Source organism: Macaca nemestrina, chromosome 9 (assembly GCF_043159975.1).
Source record: "Macaca nemestrina isolate mMacNem1 chromosome 9, mMacNem.hap1, whole genome shotgun sequence".
In the NCBI taxonomy this organism is placed as follows: Eukaryota; Metazoa; Chordata; class Mammalia; order Primates; family Cercopithecidae; genus Macaca; species Macaca nemestrina.
The window spans coordinates 117,392,943-117,420,731 of NC_092133.1; the positions used below are offsets into that span (position 1 = coordinate 117,392,943).

The 27,789-nt window shown below is 43.3% G+C and overlaps 1 protein-coding gene across 3 annotated transcripts in view; it reads right to left on the reverse strand.

Annotated features, from left to right (window-relative positions):
• Window positions 1–27,789, reverse strand: part of LOC105480006 (amyloid beta A4 precursor protein-binding family B member 1-interacting protein) — a 129,413-nt gene that overhangs the window by 33,212 nt on the left and 68,412 nt on the right. For all 3 annotated transcript variants that reach the window (XM_071070343.1, XM_024792260.2, XM_071070344.1), the window contains 3 exons: window positions 22,454–22,613; window positions 20,381–20,502; window positions 788–874 (listed from right to left, as the gene is read on the reverse strand). In XM_071070343.1, the coding sequence (XP_070926444.1) occupies window positions 788–874; window positions 20,381–20,502; window positions 22,454–22,613 (369 nt within the window). The remainder of the gene's footprint in view (window positions 1–787; window positions 875–20,380; window positions 20,503–22,453; window positions 22,614–27,789) is intronic.

Here is a 27,789-nt window from a genome sequence, read left to right on the forward strand (position 1 = left end):
TTGAGACTGGATCTTGCTTTGTTGCCCAGGCTGGCCTTGAGCTCCTGGACTTAAGTGATCCTCCCACCTCAGCTTCCTGAGTAGCTGGGATTACAGGTGTGTGCCCCCATGCGAGGCTCAGAGCCTTGATTTTTAGCACGTGAAAACTCACTAGAAGTTTCCAAACAATCAATTGCCAAATGAACTTCTGGAACACGCCCTAATAGTGGTCATCACAGACATCTGTATGGTCATCAACACAGTGCTTTCGCCAGCTCCCTGAATCTCTGTGATGATTCAATACAATTCGGAAACTGAGGTTCTCAGGGGGGCGGGGACTGTCCCATTAGCAAATGAACAGTGTTGGGCAGGGCCACCTCCTGTAACAGGTCCCTGACTCCGAATCTCATGCTTCCTACCACATCTGAGATGTTGGGAGAGCATCTTAGAGGTCCCTTTAAATAAGATTTGGAAGTCTTATGTCTGACTTCCGTGGAGCACTTAAGTAATGAAACATATGGAATGCCAGAAGATGAGTTTTATGAGGATTTGTCAAGTCTTTTTAAAAGTCAAGAATTATGAATCCCACTTCATTTGTCTAAAGCCACATGTTGTAACAAATGACTCAAAAAAGAAAAACAGTTGAATGATCTAAACAGCTATAATTTAGTAATAATTTGATTTTAACACCCCAACTTGAAATTCAGTGTGTCTTTAGATTTTTCCATTGTTCTGGGAAGAAAATGACTTAAAAATAGATAGAACAAACGTCATTCTCTTTTCTTCCATTCTGCAAAATTAACCTTACCTCGAGTAAGGATTCCTTGTTCTTAGCATTCATTTTCTCATTGGTTTCCTTGCTTTCTTTTTTTCCTCTGTTATCCAAGTAGAAATTCTAAATAAAATGTTAAAAGATCAGATCAGTAAGTGTTCATTACCATGCTAGACGCTGAAAGGAACTCACAGTCTTGCAGGAAAGAAGATGTTAATTGTGTGAAATAAACAGGGAATCAGAGCATATGCTATCAATCAATCATCAGGGCCTTCCCAAATGCTGATACCGCATGGCAAGGCAGGATTGAAACCTCCTCACCCTCCCATAGTGTACAATCGATGAAAAAATGAAGATAGAAAACAGTAGTGAAAAATACTTCATTTAATTGCTGAAGTCCATGCGTGCACCATGCATGTTAAATGCTGGAAGCTGGAAGTCCTCAAGGCACTGGCAAGAGCTGGAGGCTGGAGTGAAGGTCAAACTCATGTCCTATGCTCAAGAGGGGAACTGCTCTGGCAGGCAGATGCCACATGGCAGCTCAAGGCCTTGTAGGGGAGCAGGATTCTGGCTTATCAAGAGAATCCAGAAATATAGATGTTAGTAAATGTTAGTGACCTCTTTTATTTTTTAGAAGAACTACCTGGGTTAATCACAACACAAGGTTTACTATTTAGCAACTTCTAAGGACAGAAAGAAGCAGAAAGGGCATTTCTGGAAAGAAAACCAGCCTAAACAAAGACAGGGAGGACTATGAGCTAAAAGCACTCATAGGCTGGGTGTGGCTCATGCCCATAATCCCACCACTTTGGGAGGCTGAGGCAGGAGGATTGCTTGAGCCCTGGAGTCTGAGACCAGCCTGGGCAACATAGTAGGACCCTGTCTCTACTAAAAATAATAATAAAAAAATTAGCTGGGCATGGCGGCATGCATGCCTGTAGTCTCATCTACTCGGGAGGCTGAGGCTAGAGGACTGCCTGAGTCCAGGAGTTCGAGGCTGCAGTGAGCTATGATCATGCCACTGCACTCCAGCCTGGGCAACAGAGTGAGACCTTGTCTCAAAAAAAGAAAATAAAAAAATAAAAGAACTCACAAGTGGATTCGTGGTCTCTGAGCATGGTTCGTATTAATTTCTGGATCATACTTTGTTAATACTGAATATCAACGGGATGGCTAAAAATGAAGTGTGTGAGTTTCCAAAAAATCACGAGCACTCAAGGACTAATTTTTACACAATAAGTGCAGCTGAGGTATCCATATGCACAGTGAAGATAATGAGTGACCACTGTTATAGTTAAAGTGCTGAGGATTTTATGTAAAAACATGGAGTTTTACAAAATCATACATAACAAATGTATTAAAGGCAGAAAATGTATCACAGAAGCACTGTGACTAAATTAAGGACCCTCCCGAATCTAGGCACAAGTGTTTATTTACACCATAGGAGTGTTTCTCCAAGTATAACTCCCAGACCACCTTGAAACTTGATACAATGCATGTTCCTGGGTTACACTGGAATCTCTGGGATGAGGCCTGGAAATCTGCATTCCAATATGCTTTCCAGATGATTTTTATGCACACTGAAGTTTGAGTTTTTCTTTTCCTTTGCTTTTTTTTTAGAGACAAGGTCTTACTCTGTTACCCAAGCTGGAGTGCAGTCACACGATCATAGCTCACTGCAGCCTTGAACTCCTGGGCTCAAGTAATCTCCCCCACTCAGCCTCCTAAGTAGCTGGGACTACAGGCATGGTGACACATGCCTGTAGTCCCAGCTACTTAGGAGGAAATATGTCAAGTACAATTTTTTTTTTGAGACACAGTCTTGCTCTGTTGCCCAGGCTGGAGTGCTGTGGTGCAATCTTGGCTCGCTGCAACCTCTGCCTCCCGGGTTCAAGGGATTCTCTTTCCTCATCCCCCACCCCCCGAGTAGCTGGGATTACAGGTGTGTACCACCATGCCCAGCTAACTTTTTTTATTTTTAGTAGAGATGGGTTTTGCTATCTGGTCAGGCTGGTCTCACACTGACCCCTCAGCCTCCCAAAGTGCTGGGATTACAGGCATAAACCACCATGCCTGGTCAAGTACAATTCTTTTGGTAATTCTTATTGAAAAAAGTTTATTTTAATATGTTTTTCCAAGACTTTTAAACTTTTACTTGTTATTTGAAAGGATGTTATATTATGAATTAGTGCAGTCATAATATAGAATTCAGAAAACTATTTAAATTTTAAATGTTTTGCTTGAAGACCACGACTAGCCATATTAGGTAGCACCTGCCAGAAACCTGTGCTAAGGCTTTACAGGCATGATTTCATTTCATCCTCACAAGAACCCGATAACACAGGTACCACTGCCCTTGTTACTTTACAGACGATGAAACAGAAGATTAGGTGATTTTCCCAAGGCCGATTAGTGGCAGAACGTCGAGTTATTAAATAATTTTTTTTTTTTTTGAGATGGAGTCTTGCTCTGTTGCCAGGGTGGAGTGCAGTGGTGCGATCTCAGCTCACTGCAACCTCCAAATCCCGGGTTCAAGCAATTCTCCTGCCTCAGCCTCCCAAGTAACTGGGATTACAGGCATGCACCACCACGCCCGGGTAATTTTTGTATTTTTAGTAGAGACGGGGTTTCACCATATCGGCCAGGATGGTCTCGATCTCCTGACCTTGTGATCTGCCCACCTCGGCCTCCCAAAGTGCTGGGATTACACACATGAACCACCATGCCTGGCCAAGTTATTAAATACTTTTTCTCAGCATTAAAATTCTCTGAGTACAGAGCCAGGCACAATGGCATGCACCTGTAGTCCCAGCTACTCTAGAGGCTGAGGCGGGAAGATTGCTTGAGCCCAGGTGTTTGAGTCCAGTCTGGGCCACACAGTGGGGCCCTGCCTCAAAAAAAAAAAAAAAAGAAAGAAAGAAAAAGAAAGCTTTAAGTACCATAGGGGAGAATCTAGCACAACAATGTGAATGTACTTAGTACCACAGAAAGGTACACTTGAAAATGGTTAAGATGATAAGTCCTGTGTTACATATACTTTTCCACAATAACAAAAAACGTGATCCAACACGAGTTTGCCCATTCATACAAGAGTGATTTCAGGGTGCTGCTAGAAAGCAAACCTTGGCTTAGGAAGGCCAGATATTTGAATCATGTATGATGAATTGGAAGCGTGAACAGAGAGCATAGTGAAGACTCCAAGCCCGGGGGCGGTGGCTCACGCCTGTAATCCCAGGCCTGTAATCCCAGTACCTTGGGTGGCCGAGGTGAGTGGATCACCTGAGGTCAGGAGTTCGAGACCAGCCTGGCTAACATGGCGAAACCCTGTCTCTACTAAAAATACAATTATTTGGGTTTGGTGGTGGGCGCCTGTAATCCCAACTACTAGGGAGGCTGAGGAAGGAGAATCACTTGAGCCTGGGAGGTGGAGGTTGCAGTGAGCTGAGATTGTGCCACTGCACTCCAGCCTGGGTGTTAAAGCAAGACTCGGTCTCAGAAAAAAAAAAAAAAAAGAAAAGAAAAGAAAAAAAAAAGACTCCAGAGCAAGTGTTTGTCATCATCTGGGAAAGACAGAACATTTGTCACTCTCTGCAGGGAAGAACCTGTCTAAACCGTGAAGGGCCGCATTTCACCAGGGTGCCCTAAAGAGGCAGGATACGTAGCTGTACCTTTCTCTGAGAACTTTCTCTGACATACTTCTGACTTTTTCAGCTCCAGAATATCCTTCTAAGTGACCATGCTACACTATTTTTGTTTTTTATTTTAAAGAAACAGCAAAAAACACAAAGTAAATCTGTGCTAGAGGAGGGCAGTCCTTAGAATAAGAATAATTCTTAGAATAATAAGACTGATTGCTTTCGGATCAGAACTTCCGCCTGTGGTGTGGGCGCCCACTCAATGCGGGCTGCTCTGGAGAAGTAGTGAGCAGAACTCAACATTTAGTCATTATATCCTGCAAATGGAAACTGGGTAAACCTGAGTCGAATAATAAAGGAACTTTAAAATAGGAAATGAGACTCTTGGTCACAGCTTGCTGTCTTTTCTCACAGCTTCTGGGAGTGCAACATTTGGGAACAGCTGGATAGGAAAGAAACAGCAAATACTTTTTAAACATCTTCTTGGAATAAAGAGTAAATCAGGCAAACAGTTATCAGGTCATGAGGAAATATTTGCGAGTGCCCTTTGTACATGTAAAACATCCCTGTTCTTTTTTTGGGGAGGGACATGATCTCACTTTGTCACCCAGGCTGGAGTGCAGTGGCGTGATCATAGTTCACCGCAACCTCCGCCTCCCAGGTTCAAGCAATTCTCCCACCTCAGCCCCACAAGTAGCTGGGGCTACAGGCACATGCCACCACGGTCAGCTAATTTTTAAATTTTTTTGTAGAGATGGGGTCTTGCTATGTTGTCCAGGCTGGTTTCAAACTCCTGAGTTCAAGTGATTCACGTGCCTTGGGCTCCGAAAGTGCTGAGATTACAGGCGTGAGCCACCATGCCCGGCCTCAAATCCCTGTTCTTAAGAAGGCTGCTATCACATGGAGAAGATAAATACAGATAGAGCATAGCGAGATGGACGGATGACTCTTTATCTATTGATGGGGAAGATATAAGAGACTACAAAAATTCAAAATGAGCCACCATCTAGAGATTTTCAGGAAGGAAAAAAATAACTATGGACTGAGATGGTCAAGAAAAGCTTTACAGAGGGGGTCAAAGTTTGAAGGAGGCCTTGAAAGTTGTTCAATGTTCAGCTGGGGGAAAAAAGAATGAGAATAGATTTCCAGGGAGGAGAACAAGCATGCATAGAGGCACACAGGTGTCTTTGGAGGACCAGTGAGCAGCCAGTCAGGCTAGAGCTGTGGGGTGAATGCAGCTCACTGAGTGAAGATCAGATCAGACCATCACTCCCAATTCTCTGCTCGCTGTCAGGTGACCGGGCAGTAACTTTCCCCAGAGTGGGTGAAGCTTATTTCCTTGCTTCACTTATGTTAGGTTTGGCCACGTGACTTGCTTTGACCGATAGAATGTGGCAGACGGGACGATGCATGGATTCTGAGCAGAGGGCTTGACGTGCAGAGTGTGTTTCTGTCATTCACCTGTACTCTTGTCATTGACTGTGAGAAGAATATGTCACAGGTCTGTGCTGTCCAGGGCCAATCAGAGACACATGGGGCCGGACGCAGTGGCTCAGGACTGTAATCCCAGCACTTTGAGAGGCCAAGGCTGGTGGATCACCTGAGGTCAGGAATTCGAGATCAGCCTGGCCAAAATGGTGAAACCTCGTCTCTACTAAAAAGACAAAATTAGCTGGGCCTGGTGGCGCATGCCTGTAATCTCAGCTACTTGGCAGGCTGAGGCAGGAGAATGGCTTGAACCCAGGAGGCAGAAGTTGCAGTGAGCTGAGATGGTGCCATTGCACTCTAGCCTGGGCCACAGGAGCAAAACTCCGTCTTAAAAAAAAAAAAAAAAAAAAAAAAGACATGGAACTACCTAAATCTAAGTCTAAGTTATACTCTGGAGCTAAAGACAGGCGACCTGCAGATCCAGGAGAGAGGAAATGTCTGTTTCTGCAAACCAGTGGGATTCTGAGGTAGTTTTTGTTTTTTTTTTTTTTTTTTTGAGACAAGGTCTTGCTCTGTTGCCCAGGCTGGAGGGCAGTGGATCATAGTTCACTGCAGCCTTGAACTCCTGGGCGCAAATGATCCTCCCACTTCAGCCTCCTGAGTAGCTGGGAACACAGGTGCATGCCATCACACTCAGCTAATTTTTTGATTTTTTGCCAAAACTGGGATCTCCCTATGTTGTCCAGGCTGGTCTTGAATTCCTGGGTCCAAGTGATCCTCCTGCTCTGCCTCCCAAAATGTTGAGATTACAGGTGTGAGCTACCATGCCTGGCTTCTAAGGTTGCCTTTCATGCCTCAATACACTGACTAATCGCACATATCCACACTGGGTGGTGAGAAGATCCAGGGCACCGAAGTCATGGGTAGACCTTCCTTTAACACAGTAGCCCATGCTGGGGACCATAAAGGTGATTACTATGTAACTTTCCTTCTAATCACGCCTGGTCCTGGATGGTCAGAGACTGCCCTTGGTGGGCTGAGGGAGGCTGGAAGGGAATGGAAGAATGATGCCACAAGGTATTAATACTTTTCTCCCACAATAGCTGCCAGGCTGGTGGCTGAGACCCTTCCACACCTGAGCAGAAGAAGCTGTGTTTCTGTCTCTGCTCCTCACTCATGCAGCCACCAGTAGAGTATAATCACCATCAAATTTCAGTTAAGAAACAGAATAATCTGTGGAATAAGAGTTGCCTAAAATATCAATAGTGATTATTGTTAAAGAGTGAGATTATGGGTGATTTAGATTTTCTTCCTTATATTTTCCTGAATTTTCCAACTTTTCCTTTTATAATAAATTGATATTATTATTATTAATATTTTGAGATGGAGTCTCACTCTGTCACCCAGGCTAGAGTGCAATGTCGCGATCTCGGCTCACTGCAACTTCCACCTCCCGGGTTCAAGCGATTCTCCTGCCTCAGCCTCCTGAGTAGCTGGGACTACAGGCACACGCCGCCATGCATGGCTAATTTTTGTATTTTTAATAAAGACAGGGTTTCACCACTTTGGCCAGGATGGTCTTGATCTCCTGACTTTGTGACATGCCTGCCTGGCCTCCCAAAGTGCTGGGATTACAGGCGTGAGCCACTACACCCGGCCAGATATTATTTTTAAGTTAGCAAAAGAAAGTTATTAGAAGAAATAAAAAGTAGCATAATAAGGAACTTATCTGAGGAACTTAACTTGAGGCACAACCTTACATGAACTGACTTTACCTCTTATAAGGTTGTACCTTACATGAACTGACTTTACAGATTCCTTTTCTGAAAAAGAGATTCTTTAGGCTTCTAGCAGTAAGAATGGCTTGTGTGAATACTGGAATGATTTTCCATGTTCATACTCCTTCCTCAATTCTCAGACCTCTATTTTGGTTTCAGGTGACAGGGTTTAGGACACACTATCCCAAACTATGGCACCTTGTCATTTGAGAAAACAGAAGAAGCAAGAAGAGCCCTCTGAGCTCTTCCTGTCCTTCTCCTCTGAAGCAGGTCTTAAAAGAATCCTCCGACCCTTCTCTAAAGTAAGTCATAGGATCCTCGTGAGACAGGCACCCACCCTATACCCAGAGGAAAGGGATGTCCCTATCTCTGAAGACACAGGGACCCAGAGAAGAATTGGAACCCACCTTGCCAAGTTCCCCCAGTTTATTTCCATTAGATCATACACTTTTGTCCTGCAATCACACTTCTGCACGACTGTCCGCAAAAATACCCAGTTCTTCCTGTTTCTTCGGATCTTCATTTCTGAAAGCTCCTATGTTACTTACATTAAATAAATTTGTGTGCTCTTTTGGTTGTTGTTAATCTGTCTTTTGCAATAGTGACCTCAGCCATAAGCCTAGCAATGGGTTAGAAAATGGTTCTTTCTCCCCTACACAGGCAAAGTCACTGATTTTTGTACAGTAGGCTTTTAAAGTAAAACTGCCTTTATGAGGATAACGCTGTTCTACTGCCCCAGCCCACTTTCCCAAAAGAGACCACATCTCCTGGGCAAGAGAGCCTCTGTAGGGGAGAAAAAGTCTTACCTTTTCCTCATCCATTGCAGAGGTCATGGCTGACACCCCTATAACAAGAGAGAGTAACAAGAGGAACGCAACACAAATTCATCTAACCAAAGTTTTATATGACATAGGAGCCTTCAGAAGTCAATATCCAAAGAAGCAAACTACGTATTTTTACGCTAAGTTGAAGACTGAACTCTGACCTTTTTTTTTTTTTTTTTTTTTTTTTTGAGACAGGTCTCACTCTGTCACCCAGGCTGGAATGCAGTGGCATGATCATGGCCCACTGCAGCCTCGACCTTCCAGGCTCAAGTGATCCTCCCACCTTAGCATCTTGAGTGGCTGGGACTACAGGGATGCATCACCACGCCCAGCTAATTTTAAATTTTTTTATAGAGATGAAGTCTCACATGTTGCCCAGTCTGGTCTCACACTCCTGGGCTCAAGTGATCCTCCTACCTCCCGAAGTGCGGGGATTACAGGTGTGAGCCACTGTGCCTGACGTTTTTTCTCTTGCCAAGATTCCCTTTTTTCTTTCCTTTTGTTTTTTTTAAAAAAAAAGAAAAAAGAAAGAAAAATAAATGCATAGATTATATGCAATCTTGCCCAAATCCTTTCTAAGGGGCCAGGGGAGTCATACCCTACAAACCACAAAATCTCATGAAATGTGTTTTTAATTAACTCTGTAGAGTGGAGCTTACTTTCCAACCTGATTCCGGTACAGTATCACATGATAGACAGCAGACCTTCTCATCTTCACGTAGGCATTCCTTTCTACTGACTTCAAGTCTTTAGACAAAGCTCAGTTCTTTCAACCAATTGATAACTCAAGAATCCCTAAAATCCACCTATGACATGTTAAGCCTCTGCTTTGAGATGCCCTGCCTTTTTGGGAACCAATGCATACCTCCCACATATTGATTTATGATTTTATCGGCAATTCCTGTCTCCCTGAAATGTACAAAACTAAACTGCAAGCCACAACTGCCATAGGCATACTTTTCAGGACCTCCTGAGACTGTGTCATCTGGACTCGGTCACTCATATTGGCTCAGAATAACCTTCTTTATTTGGTATTATTTAATATTCTTTAAATATTTTGGCATAATTTGTTTTGTTTTGTTTTGTTTTTTTCCATCATCAATCTGATGAAAGAAGTGGTTAATTGTGGAGAAACATGATCCAATGGCAATAAACTGGGGGAGCTCAGCGAGGTCTGTTTGTTTTGATTTGTTTCTGTGTCTCTGCGTGACATTCTCCCCCCCAACCAGGTATGGGGCAGGACGCTTGCCACAGGAGGACCTTCCGGGGCAAAGGGAGGAGGTCAATGAGTGATCCTTCTAGGTTTCATGGCTTGCTTTGGGGAGAAGAAGTTGAGTTTCTATAACCTGCTTCAGGGGATAAGTGGGGAAGGAGAAAGGAGGGTGGGAGAAGGTCACAGAGATTGTCTGGCATCTTGGGTCCTTCTAATCTCCTTCGGTTTAAAGTACTCAGCATGCCACGGTGCCATATTTTGGGGGCACTGTGTTCGGAGTGCTGGCACCCACCTAGGTCCTACTGACTATTGAAGATGAGAAATGATGTCATAAATTATTATTTCATAATAGGCACAATGGCTTTGTAAAGCAGAGGACAGTTAACCATGGGGGAGCCTGAGCCACTCACAGTGAGCCAACATTCAAGGCCAGGGTCTTCCTTTTTTGAGAAATTTATTTATATTTTGATTTTTTATAGAGATGGGGTTTCCTGTGTTTCCAGGCTGGTCTTGAACTCCTAGCCTCAACTGATCCTCCCACCTTGGCCTCCCAAAATGCTGAGATTACAGATGTGAGCCACTATAGTTGGCCTTGGCCAAGGGTCTTTCAGCTGTGTCCCCCCGTCCCTCCATGTCCTATAATTACGTGAAGCCCCTCCAAGAACGTGCTGTGTAAATTGTCACATCCTCAGTCTTGAAGTGTACCATTTTCTAAAGTGGACCTGCCTGAGAATGGACGGCCCCTTTCACAATTGCCTTTTCACATGTTAGAAAGGAAAATTGCACCTGCACCCACACAGAATCTTACTGCCCCAGGGTAAGGCTCAAAGGCCCTAAACAAAAGGACAACTTGAAACACCAGCGCAGAGAAAGAAGACGACTCATCACAAATGCTTTTGGAAGTCATGCGGATTCTAATTCTTTGCTTTCAACATAATAGAAGGTACCTAATTATCTGGTCAGCTGATGGATGAAAAGAATCATCACTGATCCTCCTGTGGCTTTTGGCTAGTACCTTGGAAGGAGTTCAAAGAATTGAATGGAATTCTTCTGTTCCCATCTACTTATTTATATGAACAAAGTCTCTCAGTATACAAAGTACTTAACATCTGTAAAAATGAAAAACTGGAATATAATTGATAAGGAACTTCATCCTTTGATCCTGGAATTAACCAGGGGGAAAATGGCTCCATCTGTTTCTAACATTAAGAGATGTCCCTTCTCCCCATTTTTTCTTTCTTTCTTTCTTTTTTTTTTTGGAGATAGAGTTTCACTCTCGTTACCCCGGCTGGAGTGTAACAGCACAGTGTTGGCTCACTGCAACCTCCACCTCCCAGGTTCAAGTGATTCTCCTGCCTCAGCCTCCTGAGTAGCTGGGATTACAGGTGTGTGCCACCATGCCCAGCTAATTTTTTTGTATTATTAGTAGAGACAGGATTTCACCATGTTAGCCAGGCTGATCTTGAACTCCTGACCTCAGGTGATCCACCTGCCTTGGCCGCCCAAAGTGCTGGGGTTATAGGCATGAGCCACTGTGCCTGGCCTCCCATTTTTACTTTTCATGTTTACTTAGTATCAACATTTATAATTAAAAAAAGGTTTCTATGTTGTTTCGGTCAACTGTAATTTTTTAACCCTTAAGTTTCCTATGGTGACAGAAAAGAAAAGCTCACCCATCAATTTATAAACATAATTAGTTGAAGAGGAGTATGGGACAGAGAATAATAAAAGACTTTTAAGCATATCAATATATTACAATAGGATAAATCTTTGGGGAGAAAATGAAATGGAAACAGTTCAAAGGGGGGAAAAAAGGAACAATATAAAATGTCCCAAATGTTGAAAAAAGCTTATTGTACATCACCAAAAGTGAACATTAATGTCAATTTTGGACTTTGGGTGATAATAATGTGTCAACGTAGATTCATCAACTGTGACAAATGTGCCATGCTGGTGTTGATAGTGGGGGGAGCTGCATGTGTGCGAAGGCAGGGGATATATAGACACTCTATTTCTGTCCAATTTGACTGTGAATCTAACTGTTCTAAAAATAAAGTCTATTAAAAAAAAAGCTTATTCATGTGCTTCTTAAAAAGATGATGGTGAGAATCAGATTGCCATGGAACTGTATTTAGATTCCATTGAATAGTTTTTTAAAACTGTCAACATTTAAAATATGTTGGACATGGAATTCTTTGTATCTATTTAAACTTGTAAGCCTGGTGCAGTGACTCATGCCTGTAATCTCAGCACTTTGGGAGACCAAGGTGGGCAGATCACGTGAGGTCAGGAGTTCAAGACCAGCCTGGCCAACATGGTGAAACCCCATTTCTACTAAAAATACAAAAATTAGCTGGGCATGGTGGCACATGCCTGTAGTCCCAGCTACTTGGGAGGCTGAGGGAGGAGAATCGCTTGAACCTGGGAGGCGGAGGTTGCAGTGAGTCGTGATCACACCACTGCACTCTAGCCTGGGCGACAGAGCAAGACTCCATCTCAAAAAAAAAAAAAAATTAATAAATAAACTTGTGATGAAAAAATTTAGATGTCAGCAAACAAATGTGTGAGGTGGCACATGGATTTTCAAACTTCTTCTAGGGTTATGCAAGCACAAAGTTTGAGATCCATTTATAGAGGCAGCCATCATCTGAGGTTGGCTATAGGGGCTATGTGGGAACAGATGAGTAAGTTGAGGAAAGGAGTCCACCAAAGGGGAGAAGAATGACACAGCTGTGCACAGGGACAGAGAGTGACAGAGAGAGATGGACACCCAAGGGAGGGCTGGGGCCAAGATGCTTGCCATCATGATCCCAGCAATGCTCCAACCCCTACACCAGTCCCTGGGAGGTCTGACTGTACTTCCTATCTTTCATTCCAATGAGATGCCTCGGGATCCTTTCAGTAATCACTCTGAAAAAATTCTAATTAGAGCAGTATCTGTTTTTATACCCAAGGATCACCACTGACAGTTGACGGCAGGAGCTAACAGTATTTGTGCACTCAGATTTCAGCAGTGCCTCTGGAAAACCAGTGATGGTCTTGCACCCTCACCAAATCTCAATAGTTAGACTCATACTTGGCTCTTACCTCTTGGGAGTGAAGCTAAAACAGTGACCGTTCCAAAAAGCTGGTAAGTTACTTTCAAATGGAACAGTGCATAACGGCAACCATCAGGAGAATTCATTAGGAGTTAACTCTATTTTCTTTCATTTAAAAATGGGGTGATCTGCTATTGCCTCCCCAAATGTAGACAAGTTATCCTTTTGGAATTCCTAATTAAGCATCTTTCTGTTCACAAATTTGCAGAGTTTGGTTTCTCTATATTCATTTTAGATAATCTATTACATAGAACTTTACTGCAGATGACTGCTGAATTTCAGTTGGGATCAAACCACTTTACTTTTATGCATAACTCCACAATGTAACAAGTGGTTTTCATGCTGGATTTGATTTTGTGAGGTAGGAAGTACAGCAGCATCAACCATTTGACAAACTGAGAAGTGAATTGAAGTGTTGTCAAAGAGCATACCAAGATCACACAGCAGGTGACATTTGAAACCCGGGTGCGTGAAGCCACTTTTCCAGTCACCTTTGGAAATGGATGCCTAGTAATTATGCCTGCACAAGCATATCACTAATGTCTCCAAATTCTTACTTACTGTTGCTTCTGAAAATGGAGCTCAAAGCCTCCCTCTGCATTCACTTTCTTGCCTCTCCCAGGCACTATCCCCAAAGACAAATAATTTGTAAAAGACTTCTGTTAAGTATTGAAGACTTCAGTATTGGGACTTTAAGAATGAAGTTTTAAAGAGTTTTGTACAGTTTGATAATTTTCCAGAAGAACTGACACTCTGGGTCAGGTAAGCTCTTTCTTAATTAAGCTGCAAGTATTAATCTGTCTTAGTCTATTTCTCTTGCTATAGCAGAATACCAGACAGTGGGTAATTTACAAGGAAAATAAGTTTATTTGGTTCATGGTTCTGGAGGTTGGAAAGTCCAAGGACATGGTGGAAGCTTCTAGGGAGGGCTTTCAGACTGTGTCATAACACGGTGGAAAAGCAGAAAGCAAGTAAGCAGGCATGAAAAAGATGGCAAGAGCAAGCTGAGCTCACTTTTATAACAACCATGTTGCCCAGGCTGGTCTTGAAATCTTGTGCTTAAGCAATTCCCTTGCCTTGTCCTCCCAAAGTGTTGGAATTACAGGTGTGAGCCACTGTGCCCAGCCTTAAACAAACTATCAAAGGGTATTAGTACAGAGCTTCGACAAGAATGCTTTAGGTACTTCAAAATTACAAAGCCTCCCTTTTAGGAGTCATGACATCGATGAGAATGATCACAGCCTACTTCTCTCACTCTAAGGTCAGCAGGCAGAAGCCACTATGTACGCAGGGCACTGGCCAGAAGATGGATTCAACCAAACACTGAGAAAATGGAAATACATTTACTTAAAATTGGCCATTTCAAAAATGCCTCCACTTCAATTTTGGTCTTTACATTTGATTGTAGATTAGGAGAATGTATAAAAGTTGGCTTTTAAGAACATATTCTTATGCAAAATAATTCATCAGGAGAATTTCTGCTTCCCGCTATGGTAGAATAGTAATGGTTTGGGTTCATAGCCTGGCCCAAATCTCATCTCGAATTGTAATCCCCAGTGTTGGAAGTGGGGCCTGGTGGGAGATGACTGGATCATGGGGCAATTTCTAACAGTTTAGCACCATGTCCTTAGTGCTATCTCATGACAGAGTTCTCAGGAGATCTGGTTATTTAAAAGCATGTTGCATGCCCTCTCTCTCTCTTCCTCCTGCCCTAGCCATGTGAGGTGCTCACTGTCCTTCCCCTTCACCCTCTGCCATGACTGAAAGTTTCCTGAGGCCTTCCCAGAAGCAGATGCCACCATGCTTCCTGTACAGCTTGTAGAACCATGAGCCCATTAAACCTCTTTTCTTTTTTTCTTTTTGAGAGGGAGTTTTGCTCTTGTTGCCCAGGCTGGAGTGCAGTGGCACGATCTTGGCTCACTGCAACCTCTGTCTCCTGGGTTCAAGTGATTATCCTGCCTCAGCCTCCCTAGTAGCTGGGATTACAGATGCCCCCCTACCCTCACCACGTCCATCTAAGTTTTGTATTTTTAGTAGAGACAGGGTTTCATCACGTTGGCCAGGCTGGTCTCCAACTCCTGATCTTAGGTGATCCACCTGCCTCACCCTCCCAAATAAACCTCTTTTCTTTATAAATTACCTAGTCTCAGGTATTTCTTTATAGCAGTGTGAGAATGGCCCAATACAAGTAGCTTGCAGTAGACAAAAAGTTAGAAATGCTGGATTTAAAAAAAATCTGTGTGAAGGCATTGGAGAGCTATTGAAGCAATTAGGACTCAAGGGGTCAAGATCCAAGACAGAAATGAACCATAAAGAGGTGTTCAGGTCTCTAGAAAGCCACACTTCCCCTCAGGGCATTTGTTGATGCTTAGTCTAGGGTGAGACTGGGAATCATGGCAAAGGATTTGAGCAGGCACTTCACAAAAATGGGTATTCAAATGGATAAGAAACATTTGACAAGATGCTACAATCGCTGGCATCAGGAAAATTCAACTTAAAACCACAGAAGATGCCACTACAAACCCCTGGAATGGCTAAATTAAAAAACTAATGGCAACACCAAAGGCTGTCAAGGATGTGGAACAACAGGAATTCTCATACAATACTAATGGGAGGCTGAATCATAGAATCTGTGTGGAAGCTGCTTGGCAGTATCTACTAAAACTAAACATATTACCCAGCCTGGCTAACATGGTGAAACCCCGTCTATACTAAAAATACAAAAAGTAGTGAAGTGTGGTGGTGAGTGCCTCCCAGCTTCTTGGGAGGCTGAGACACAAGAATCACTTGAGCCAGGGAGGCAGATGTTGCAGTGAGCTGAGATTGTGCCACTGCACTCCAGCCTGGGTGACAGAAGGACTCTAATTAAAAAAAAAAAAAGGTTGGGTGCGGTGGCTCATGCCTGTAATCCCAGCATTTTGGGAGGCTGAGGCAGGCTGAAGTGCAGCTCAAGACCAGTCTGGCCAACATGGTGAAACCCCGTCTCTACTAAAAATACAAAAACTAGCCAGGCGTGGTGGTGGGGGCCTGCGATCCCAGCTGCGCAGGAGACTGAGACAGGAGAATCATTTGAACCCGGGAGGCAGAAGTTGCAGTGAGCCGAGATTGCACCACTGTACTCCAGCCTGGCTGACAGAGCGAGACTCAATCTCAAAAATGAAATAAAATAAAAAAATAAAACTAAACATATGCACAACCTGTGGTCCAGCAATTGCACCGTAGGTATATATGCAAGAGAAATGTCTACACATGTCCAACAAAAGACATGTACTGTACAAGAATGCTCCCAACAGCATTACTGGTTAAAGCCCCACCCTAGAAACAAATCAAATATCCATCAACAAGACAATGGATAAATAGGTTTTGGTATAGTCACACAATGGAATACTAACGGTGAAAAAGAATAAGCTAGTGCTGTGGGCAGTAGCATGAATGAGAGTTGAGTCAAAGCAAAGCAAAATAAAACCAACCTAGGCAACATGGTGAGAGCCTGTCTCTTAAAAAAAACAAAAACAAAACTTGGCCGGGTGTGGTGGCCTGCGCCTGTGTTGCCAGCTATGCCGGTGGCTGAGGCGGGAGGCTCACTTCAGCCTGCAAGGCGGGGTTGCAGTGGGCCACGATCGCGCCGCTGCAAGATCTGGCTGGGCAACAGAGCAAGACCCTGTTTCAAAAAGAAAAAAGTACTGTGATATAATTCCATTTCATATATAAAGTTCAAAAAGAGGATGGCCGGGCGCGGTGGCTCAAGCCTGTAATCCCAGCACTTTGGGAGGCCGAGACGGGCGGATCACGAGGTCAGGAGATCGAGACCATCCTGGCTAACAGGGTGAAACCCCGTCTCTACTAAAAAAAAAATACAAAAAAAAAACTAGCCAGGTGAGGTGGCAGACGCCTGTAGTCCCAGTTACTCGGGAGGCTGAGGCAGGAGAATGGCGTAAACCCGGGAGGCGGAGCTTACAGTGAGCTGAGATCCGGCCACCGTACTCCAGCCTGGGCGACAGAGCGAGACTCCGCCTCCAAAAAAAAAAAAAAGAGGAAATGCTAAGGAGACAGAGGCTAGAATCATGACGACCTTTGTAACGGGGAGTAAGGACTGGAAGGGCCATGAGGAAGGCTGCTGCACCTCCCTGAATGCTGTTATCTTCATGTGGGTGGTTCACTTTGTAAAAATTCAGAGTGTACCATTATGATATGTGCACTAATTCATTAGTTACCATGGCAAACTGCAGATGCCCACTGAAGGACTGAAAGACATGCCATCCCCCAAAATGCTAGATTGGTGCACTGATTACTTCTAGTTGAAAACATTGGAGAAATTGGGGTCCCAGAAAGGGTGAGCCGACCTTCTCTTCCTGCAGGCAGCAAGCCATCAGGATTCCTCTGAAGGGGAACCCTCAGCGTTTCAGGGCGAGAAAATAGCCCTTATCACCAGAGACTGGGAACTGGGCTGCAAAGGAGCTGAATAAATACACTCAACAAAGTAACCTTTATCTTCCACTATAGATAAAGTAACCCTTGTCTCCCCCCATAGATCTTCTGGTGATGCCCTTTAGTGAAAGGAATATAAAAACGCAGGACCCCAGTTTGTGCTGCCCAAAGGAATAAAGTAAGCTGAAAGCTGAGTCATGGAAGACGCTGCCTTGCACCCTTTTGTTGCTAAACAGACAGCTACAAATAAAAGGTTAAATATCTCCACAAGGAGCAATTCTATGTTCATCTTATCTTCTGTAAAGTTCCAACTTACTGAGCGGGAGAGGAATACAGTTATTCACTCTTTCCCTACCTGCTCTTTTTCTCTTGCAACATGTGCATTACCATGCCCCTCCCTCTTTCCCCTCCTTGACTTTTCCCCTTTACGTTTTTTTTTGTTTTTGTTTTTTTTGAGATGGATCTTGCTCTGTCACCCAGGTTGAAGTCCAGTGGTGCTATCTCGGCTTACTGCATCCTCTGCCTCCTGGATCTAAGCAATTCTCCCTTCCTCAGCCTCCCAAGTCGCTGGGATTACAGGCGTCCACCCCCATGCCCGGCTAAGTTTTGTATTTTTAGTACAGATGGGGTTTCACTATGTTGGTCAGGCTAGTCTCGAACTCCTGACCTCAAGTGATCCGCCCACCTCAGCCTCCCAAAGTGCTGGGATGACAGGCGGGAGCCACCGTGCCTGGCATCCCCTTTAAATGTTGAAGCCCTGAAATTCATCTTTGGAGAAGGGCACAGACCACAGACTGTTTCTGTGATTCTGTTTGTTTGTTTGTTTTCTTCTAGGCGTGTCCTTAAGCCTTGGCAAAAGAAACTTCTAAACTGATTGAGACCTATCAAAGACTTTCTGGTTTACACTCCCCTAGAAACTTCACTGCCCCTAGCCAGATCCTCTTTGTTCTGTCATTTCTTCTCAAATTTATTGTTCTTTGTTAAAAAAGTATAGAAGCATCTTGCCTCGGCGACTTCTTTAGACTTTGGAGTCTTGTGAAGATCCCCATGTAGATGTAAAACTGATAAAAATGTGTATGCTTTCTCTTGTTAATCTCTCTGGTGTCAATTTGGTTTCTAAATCCAGCCTAAAGGGGTGTGGAGGTAATCTCTGATCCAGCCTAAAGGGGTATGGAGGTAATCTCTGACTCTCCCACCACGGCTAATCTTAGTTAGACAATAGCTATACCTTCTCTTATACAATAGCATAGCCATGTTGCATGACTCCTGAGCATTATTTTTACAGATTCAAGGGGAAAGGTGCCTCATGGAAGAGTTATGCAAAGTGGTGGCCCTGAATGTAACTCTCTAGTTTTAGCTGTGCATATGGTTGTTCAGATAGACACTACATTTCTCAGCTTTTCTTGTAGCTCAGTGTCATTATGGAACTAACTTCTGGCCAATGGGATGGAGGCATAAGCCTGAATGTGCATTTCCCCGGCTCTTCCCTCACTTCCTACGGACTGGAAAATGGCGAGGCAGAAAAGCTACCATGGAACCAAAGATGGAAGCCGCATATTGAAAATGGCAGAGCCATTCTACTAGGTCTATCTACCTGTGTACCTGTGCCTGGACCAGTGTGTGAGAGAGAAATAAGCTTGTAGCTTGTTTGAACCACTGATTTAAGAGTCTCTTTGCTACAGCAACTTAGATGGTACCTTCACTAATGCAGTTGTTAAAGCATGGCATTGGGCCAGGTGCAGTGGCTCACGCCTGTGATCCCAGCGCTTTGGGAGGCCGAGGCGGGCAGATCATGAGGTCAGGAGATCGAGACCATCCTGGTCAACATGGTGAAACCCCATCTCTACCAAAAAAAAAAAAAAAAAAAAATTAGCCAGGGGTGGTGTCATGTGCCTGTAGTCCCAGCTACTCGGGAGGCTGAGAGAGGGGAATTGTTTGAACCCAGGAGGCAGAGGTTGCAGTGAGCCAAGATTGCACCACTGCACTCTAGCCTGGCAACAGAGCAAGACTTTGTCTAACAACAACAACAAAAGAAAAAAAAAAAGCATGGCGTTGAAGGTAGTTACGGGTGGAAAACTTTGTATTTTTATTGCTTAATATTTATCACAAATAATACTATTTAATTGCTTTGTTGTCAGTCAGCCACCATACAACCTAAGGAAGACCCCAGAAAACAGCATTTATAGGATACATTTTCCCACAAGGAAGCTGCCCTAATTCTCCCTCTAATGATATGACACTTTTTTTAAAAAAAACCTGTAAAAGGGAAAGGTGTTTGGAAAATGGAGAGGAACTTCTTCACCTTTAACATTCTTTGATTTTCAAAAAGAAGGTAATGACCCTCACACAATTATAGTTGCTCGAGGCCTCAGTTGGGAAAAAGCCTGGAAATCCTTGTACACATGACTTGAAGGAAGCATTTTCAAATATGAAGAACAAATATGAAAAAAAGAACACATATAAATTTATGCTTTTTACTTGCACAAATTGTTTGTAACGAAATCACAGTAACTTGCACATTTTCCAGGTGGTCCTTTTAGTTTTCCTGGCAAATATAAGCACCAAATACAAACAACAAAGAAAAGAGCATCTTTCAAGCAGGAAGCAGGAAGAACCAACAGTGAGTGCATGAAGATATATCAGATTAATACAGCCACACAGAAACAGGGACAGAAGAGAATCAGACAACCACAGAGAGATACATTTTGGATTTGGAATGAAAAAAAAGCAAAATGGATTCTTCTCTTTCTGAATCCTTCAAAGGGCTGTTAACTTACATACAGCTTAAGAGCTGAGTCTGTGTTTATTTGAAAATAATATATTTGTAATATTTTGTGAGACAATGAATGGTGTGGTTAGTATACAGGTGACATTAAAACAAATCCTTGGCCGGGCGCAGTAGCTCGTGCCTGTAATCCCAACACTTTTGGAGGCAGAGGCGGGCAGATCACGAGGTCAGGAGATCAAGACCATACTGGCCAACATGGTGAAACCCTGTCTGTACTAAAAAATACAAAAAAGTTAGCTGGGCCTGGTGGTGCATGCCTGTAGTCCCAGCTACTGGGGAGGCTGAGGCAGGAGAATTGCTTGAATCTGGGAGGCGAAGTCTGTAGTGAGCCAAGATCATGCCACTGCACTCCAGCCTGGGCGACAGAGTGAGACTCTGTCTTAAAAAAGAAAATCCTTCATACTTTATAGGGTTTAATAATATGCAGGTCATCTTACCTGGGGGTTTTTAAATACAGCATATTTCTCCTCTTTCTGCAAAAATAGTACTTTATTTTCTGTGTCTCTTGTCCAGTCTGATAAGACTTCAACAACATTTTCATGGTCTTCGAAAAACCTCTCTGATGAAATAAGAAAAGGTATTCTTTCAGACCCAAGACATCAGGGGTTCCAAGTGAGAAGCAAGCTATTACTGAGTTAATCTTCATGAGTTTCATCAGGTGCCTAGGATTCTTATTAATAATTCTCACATGATGTCACACTGTAATATTTCTATTATGTTTATCTTTCATTGTCTTCAAGTTATCTTCCATTAAAAATAAGATGAAAAAACCCATAACACAGGCCGGGCGCGGTGGCTCAAGCCTGTAATCCCAGCACTTTGGGAGGCTGAAACGGGTGGATCACGAGGTCAGGAGATCGAGACCATCCTGGCTAACACAGTGAAACCCCGTCTCTACTAAAAAAAATATAAAAAAATAGCCGAGCGAGGTGGTGGGCGCCTGTAGTCCCAGCTACTCGGGAGGCTGAGGCAGGAGAATGGCGTGAACCTGGGAGGCGGAGTTTGCAGTGAGCTGAGATCCGGCCACTGCACTCCAGCCTGGGCGACAGAGCGAGACTCCATCTCAAAAAAAAAAAAAAAAAAAAAAAAACCCATAACACAGTGACAATGGTCAGCTGTCACACTTTTTTCTTTCATTTTGTTTAAGAGATGGGGTCTCACTGTGTTGTCCAGGCTGGAGTGCAGTGGCTATTCACAGGCTCAAGGCTCAAGCAATCCTCTTGCCTCACCCTCCCAAGTAGCTCGGACTACAGGCATATGCCAGTGTACCCGGAGACATACTTTTTTCATACCGACATTTTTTACCTTAAATAGTCCCAGATGGTGGCAAACATTCTACATGAGGTGGACAGTCAGTCAATGACTGGTGGAACACTTTGAATGAAATTGTGAGAGTCACAGTGTGTACTCCAAAACATCACTCCTTAACATTCTAAAAGCAACGTGTGAATGCTTGAATTAAAACATAAAGAAAGGCTTTCATTTCTTCCCTTGACACATAGAACTGAAGACAACTTCAAGGGACTGTTTTAGTGTAAACCATTTTATCCAGAAAAAAAATTGCTCCTAAAGCTTCCAGCACAGGCAATTCTGTCCCACCCAGCTCTCCTGAGGGACGACTGTCCCATTATTAAAAATGAGAAATGTGGTATGTGTGCCTATAGTCCCAGCTACTCGGGATGCGGAGGCAGGAGGATCGCTTGAGCCTGGGAGCTGAGGCTACAGTGACCCATGACTGCGTCATTGCACTGTAGCCTTGGTAATGGAGCAAGACCCTGTCTCAACACCACCACCACCACTATCTAGAATGAGAAGTAACAGTATATCTTCAGTTAACCTTTTTTCCGCTTTTGAAAAATTCCACCAATTTCTACCAATTGTTCTTTGCACTCTGAGGCTGAGCCTCTTCCACAAGACAAAGTGTCAGAGATTAAGCAAGTGGGGAGGGAGGAGGGGGAAATGAGCACTGGTGGGAGACTGTGGCAGGGTTATGGTCGGTTAAGGAAGCAACCACTAAAGAGGCATTAGCCGACAGATACCCAGGCTCTTCTGCCACCTGCTCAGCTTATTAACCATGCAGTATCTTAGTCAGTATCATCCAGTCGCTTTCTTTCCCAAATGGAACCACTAGAGAAGCAGCAGTAATAATGCTTATATCCCCCAAGGTCTGGCCACCACCTGCTAGAATCCAACTCTCTTCACTACAACAAAATCAAGAGTTGAGCACTAAATCTCATATAAGGGAAGTGAAAGCCTTGAACCAAAGTCTTCTCAAGGAAGAACCAGGCCAGGCATGGTGGCTCACGCTTGTAATCCCAGCACTTTGGGAGGCCCAGGTGGGAGGATTGCTTGAGCGCAGGAGTTTGAGATCAGCCTGGGCAGCATAGTGAGACCCCGTGTCTATTTTCTATGTAAAATTAAAGAGAAAAAAAGAGAATAAACCCAGGCCCGTAATACAGCAAACCCACAAGGTTTTTGGAGTACAGCCCATTGCTGCGGATGGGACTTACCAATTTGTAGTTCCGGGTAGATTTCATAAAGACACCAGTCTACATTGCAGTCACAATGAGTTTTCTCGAAAAGGTTGTCCAGAACATCTCGGGCTAGCTGCCGCTCATCCACCATCAGTGACTTTGTGCTGTTGTCGTCCATGTGCACCTTGACGACGAGCTGAGGACAGAACCATGAGGCAGCCAGTAAATTTCAGCAACTGGAGAAGGCTACTAAGATAAAGGTTTCAAAGTTGCTACTGTTTCTGCACATTTATGTGAGAATGTGTTTGGTGAACTTGCTCCATCTAAACTCACTTGCATGCCAGGCACTTGTTTTAGGTGCTAGGATTATAGAGGTGGAGAAACCAATTCACAAAAAGAGAAAACAGATAATAAACAAAGTCCTTGTTTAGCCTTCAGAGACAGGGCATTCTGGTGGCAGAGACAGAAAACAAAGAGAACAAAAAAAGTGCTAGCTTCTTTCTTTCCCAATAATCTTTCCCTTTTCTTATTCCATCCTGGAGCCCAGAAACTTTTCTAGATTAAAAGCTATGCCTGTATCTTTATTATTATTATTATTATTATTATTATTTTGAGACGGATTCTTACTCTGTCGGCCAGGCTGGGGTGCAGTGGCGTGATCTCAGCTCACTGCAACCTTTGCTTCCTGGATTCAAGCGATTCTCTTGTTTCAGTCTTCCTAGTAGCTGGGATTACAGGTGCCTGCTACCATGCCCAGCTAATTTTTTTTTTTTTAATTTTTAGTGGAGATGGCGTTTCACCATGTTGGCCAGGCTGGTCTTGAACTCCTGACCTCAGGTGATCCACCCACCTTGGCCTCCCAAAGCGCTGGGATTACAGGTATAAGCCAGCACCCCGGCCACCTGTTTCTTTATAATAAACTCTTCTCTTTTGCTTAGCTGGAGTTGAGTCCCATTTCATGCAACCCAAGAGTCTGAAGACACCAAGTTGGTTAATCCACAATTCTTTGAAGGTCCACAGGGCATATCTCAACACAGTGTCAATGAGGGGACCCCACTGAGAGACAGATAGTTACAGCAGGGCACATTTGAGATCAGAATTGGATTAAGTGAAATGAATGTAGACTGAGAAATAAGCTGTTTTGCAGGCACATGATGAATCTAATTTTGGGGTTGTTTTGTGTGTGTGTGTGACAGGGTCTTGCTCTGTTGCCTAGGCTGGAGTGCAGTGGTGTCATCTTGGGTGACTGTAGCCTCGACCTCCTGAGCTCAACTGATCCTCCCACCTCAGCCTCCTGAGTGGCTGGGACCACAGGTGTGCACCACCACACCCAGCTAATTGTTGTTCATTTTTTTTTGTAGAGGCAAAGTCTCACTATGTTGCCCATGTTGGTTTCAAATTCCTGGCCTCAAGCAGTTCTCCTGCCTCACCCTCCTAAAGTACTGAGATTACAAGCATGAGCCACCGTATCCAGCCCCTAATTTATTTTTTATTCCATTTTCAAAATATTCTATTGAATTAAATTCACAATAAAATTGATAGTAATCTTATTCCAAATCTGTAGGTTTGGAGGAAGCTGCATTTACTTATCTTCAACAAAAACACAGAATATCCTTGACTTTTTCTTGGCAACTTGTCAAAGTTATTAAAACACCTGATTCAGCTGGGTACGGTGGCTCACGCCTGTAATCTCAGCACTTTGGGAGGCTGAGGCGGGCAGATCATGAGGTCAGGAGTTCAAGACCAGCCTGACCAACAGGATGAAAACCTGTCTCTGCTAAAAATACAGAAGTTAGCCAGGTGTGGTAGCATGTGCCTGTAATCCCAGCTGCTCAGGAGGCTGAGGCAGGAGAATCTCTTGAAACTGGGAGGCAGAAGTTGCAGTGAGCTGAGATTGCAGCACTGCACTCCAGCCTAGGGCATGGAGTGAGACTCTGTCTCAAAAAAAAAAAAAAAAAAAAGGAAAGAAAACAACAACAACAACTAAAATCTTATTCGTTAGAGAGACCCTGATTTTCATGTAATGTAACAGAATTAATTCGTGAAATAATGCAGCTAGGCTTTGGATTTTCTTTGACACCTGTGTATTTGTAGCATATGAGCTTATGGTTGGTCCTGGTTATTCACCAATAAGACGCATCGTTATTAAAAAAAAGTAATTAGATGGACTGAAAAGGGAGAGAGAAACCATAAATTTGATAACATTTCTTTCTCTCCACAAGTTTGGATTAGGTTCTGAGCAGCGAGGTTCTGTCCCATTCCTGCCTCCCATCCAAGTACTAACCAGGCCTGACCCTGTTTAGCTTCTGAGATCAGATGAGATGGAACATGATCAGGGTTGTATGGCTGTAGCTTCATTCCTTCCTAACACTCTATAGTTAACAGATTGAAGAGTGTAGCTCCTGTAGATGGTTCTGCAGAGTTACTGATAGCAACGGAAGGGTGTGTGTGGTGGTAACCATTTGGATGAGTTGCAGGCAGCAACCAAAAGTTGAAGCACTCATGTAACACCTTCTATTTCCAACATTCACATACACCCCCAAGATCAAAATGTAGACATGGGGCAGTCAAAATACTTTCTTCCTCCAGGGACCGTTTAAATCAGAGCCTTATCCCAGGGTTTCCTAAAGAATACTTTTTTTTTTCCCTTGAAAATCTCTAACTCAGACATCTGTAGTTGGATAGTTGCTTTTTCCCTGTATTTGTCTTTTGATGATAAAATGGTAGGCCCAACTAACACAGTGTCAAAGATCCATTCATGTGACCTTAGAAATGAGTCATGGAGGGTTGCATGGAAAAAGAAGAATTCTTCAAATAGCGGTCTTTACTAGGATTTATTTTCTGTGGAAGGCGTACTTGCTGCTCTCTGCTGAGAATTACTGCTGTAAAGTAGCTACACGTGCTAAGACACACTACCAATGTTAAGGCTTAGAAAATTTAATGTTTCTGATGGAAAGATTAATGATGTTTGACTACATTTCAATCCCGCTTAGGAATTCTTGAGAAAATAAAACACGTGTTGCTGTTTTTTATGTTCTATAAAAACATTTATATAGAGAAAAAATACTAAACCACATAATTTGGCGATGATTAAAGGTTTCTTTTTGCAGAAATTGGAAACTAGAGTTAATCCACATGTACTTATGAATGTCCACAATTATAGAATTTAGAAAACACACACACATACACACGCATGCACACACACACACACACACACACACACAACCAAGAGAAGTCTTGTGATGTTTAACAAGAAGAAATTACATTTACTATTCTTCACAGCTTCCTTCACATTTGCAAGCTAAAGAGTAGCTCTATACCAACACATAACATTAAATCACAGTTATGTGATTTAGGAAGCTAAATACTTTCATATTTACACTATATGGTATGGGGCAAAGTGATTCAAGGGTGAAAAAATTGAAATAATCCGTTAAAGATTTTATAGCTTTTATAATTTCTTCTTTTTTGGCAAAGTTCCTAAATACAAAAATATCTTAGACCTAAGTCATTTACAGTTTTGTTTTTTTGCTTCTGTAATAAAATTTACAGATGGAACTGTTCTCTGGTGTCACAGGGCTTTTAAAAAAACAATAAAAGTAATGCATGAGTCTGATTCTGTTTCTAGTTCCAAAATCTTTGTAGCACAAGCTGTGTACATCATTTGTAATTCAAAATGATGTCAACAGCCCACAGAATACTTGAGGGCAAAGTATGACAGATAGATTTGATTTCCATCCTTTAAAAACATGTTGTAGATTACGCATGAGTACATTGCAGTTATTCTCTTAATGCATGAGTGTGTCTCAGTTATTTTCTTAATATTCTGCATCACAGAACAAATATATTCGGAGTGTCTGAAATCAGAGCAAATACATAACTTGTCTTCGTAATTTTCTTTCCTTCCTCACTGATCAGAGTGGCTTCTGTTTTCCATCTTCCTTGTTGAATCAAGGCAGCTTGTGCTTTGTGTGTACCATTATAATTCATCTAAACTAAATCATGGCAACACTCTCACTTTCTGATATATGGCAGGAGATACCTGCCCTCTCCTTCTGTTCTCTTAATCTCCAGCTGAAGCGAATGGATGGAACCTGCTGGTTGTTCTATCTTTTAATCTAAGAAACAACTTCTCTTTTCATTTCCGCTTCTGAAAATATATAAATAATATATTTTATACATAATCCAGGGGCTTGAAATAGTCTAATTATGAAGTTTACTGTTACCTTTTTCTTTTGTCTTTTTATCTTGAGAGGTAAAGTCAATGACTCAGCACAGCTCATCCTCAGCTGCCAGCCACGTGTGATCAACACGTTTATCCATGTGTGAGATTTTGTGCTAGAATCCTGCTCTCATACCTTGCCCCTACAATCCATTTTCCACAAAGCAGCCAGTATGACCCATGCTTATTTATTTTAGAGACAGGATCTTGCTCTGCCACCCAGGCTGATGTGCAGTGGTGTGATCATAGCTCACTGCAACCTTGAACTCCTGGGCTCAAGGGATCCTCCCACCTCAGCCTCCTGTAGCTGCGATTACATGTGTGAACCACCATGCCCAGTTAATGAAAAACAATTTTTATTTTTGTAGAGATGGGCTCTTGCTCTGTTGCCCAGGCTAGTCTTAACTTCTGGCCTCAAGCAATCTTCCTGCCTCGGCCTCCCAAAGTGTTGAGAGTAGAGGTGTGATCCTCTGTGCCTGGCCCTTTATGACCTTTAAAAGCCATATATTCATCTTACACTCCCCTGTTTAAAACCCTCAAATGGTTTCCCATTGCACTTACAATACAACTCAAACTTCTCCGTGGACCTATGAGACCCCGTGTCTCCCGGCTGCCTCTCTGTCCTCAGTTGTTTCCTTTTTTCCCCACCTCCCGGAGCTCATTCTTGCTGGACCATCTTTCACTCTCCGTTTCCTCTGCCTGGAATGCCCCCTAGCACCACACCCATGTGCATCCAGCTGCTTCTGGCCAAAGGCCTTCCCTCCAGGGCTGCCTGCTCAGAGAGGCCTCCTTGGCACCAAATCCATCCGGAAGGGTTGCCTGTGTACTCTCTGTCACTTCTCCCTGGTTTATTTTCTTCAGAGCTAGAGTCTAACTAGACTCTAGCTCTCCACAAGCAGGGACCACACTTGACTTATTCACCTCTGTGTGATCCTGGCATCTATTCTAAGAGATGGGGATGCATTGGTGGGGAAAAGAGACAAAGATCCCTGGGGAAGATCCTATGGGGTGGTGGGGAGGGGATACGGGCAATACATAGGACAAATAAGTAAAGTAGGCCAGGCCAAGCAATCCTCCCACCTCAGCCTCCCAAAGTGCTGGATTACATGCCCGTTTCATCTTTTCCTTAATTTACCAAATTAACTATTTT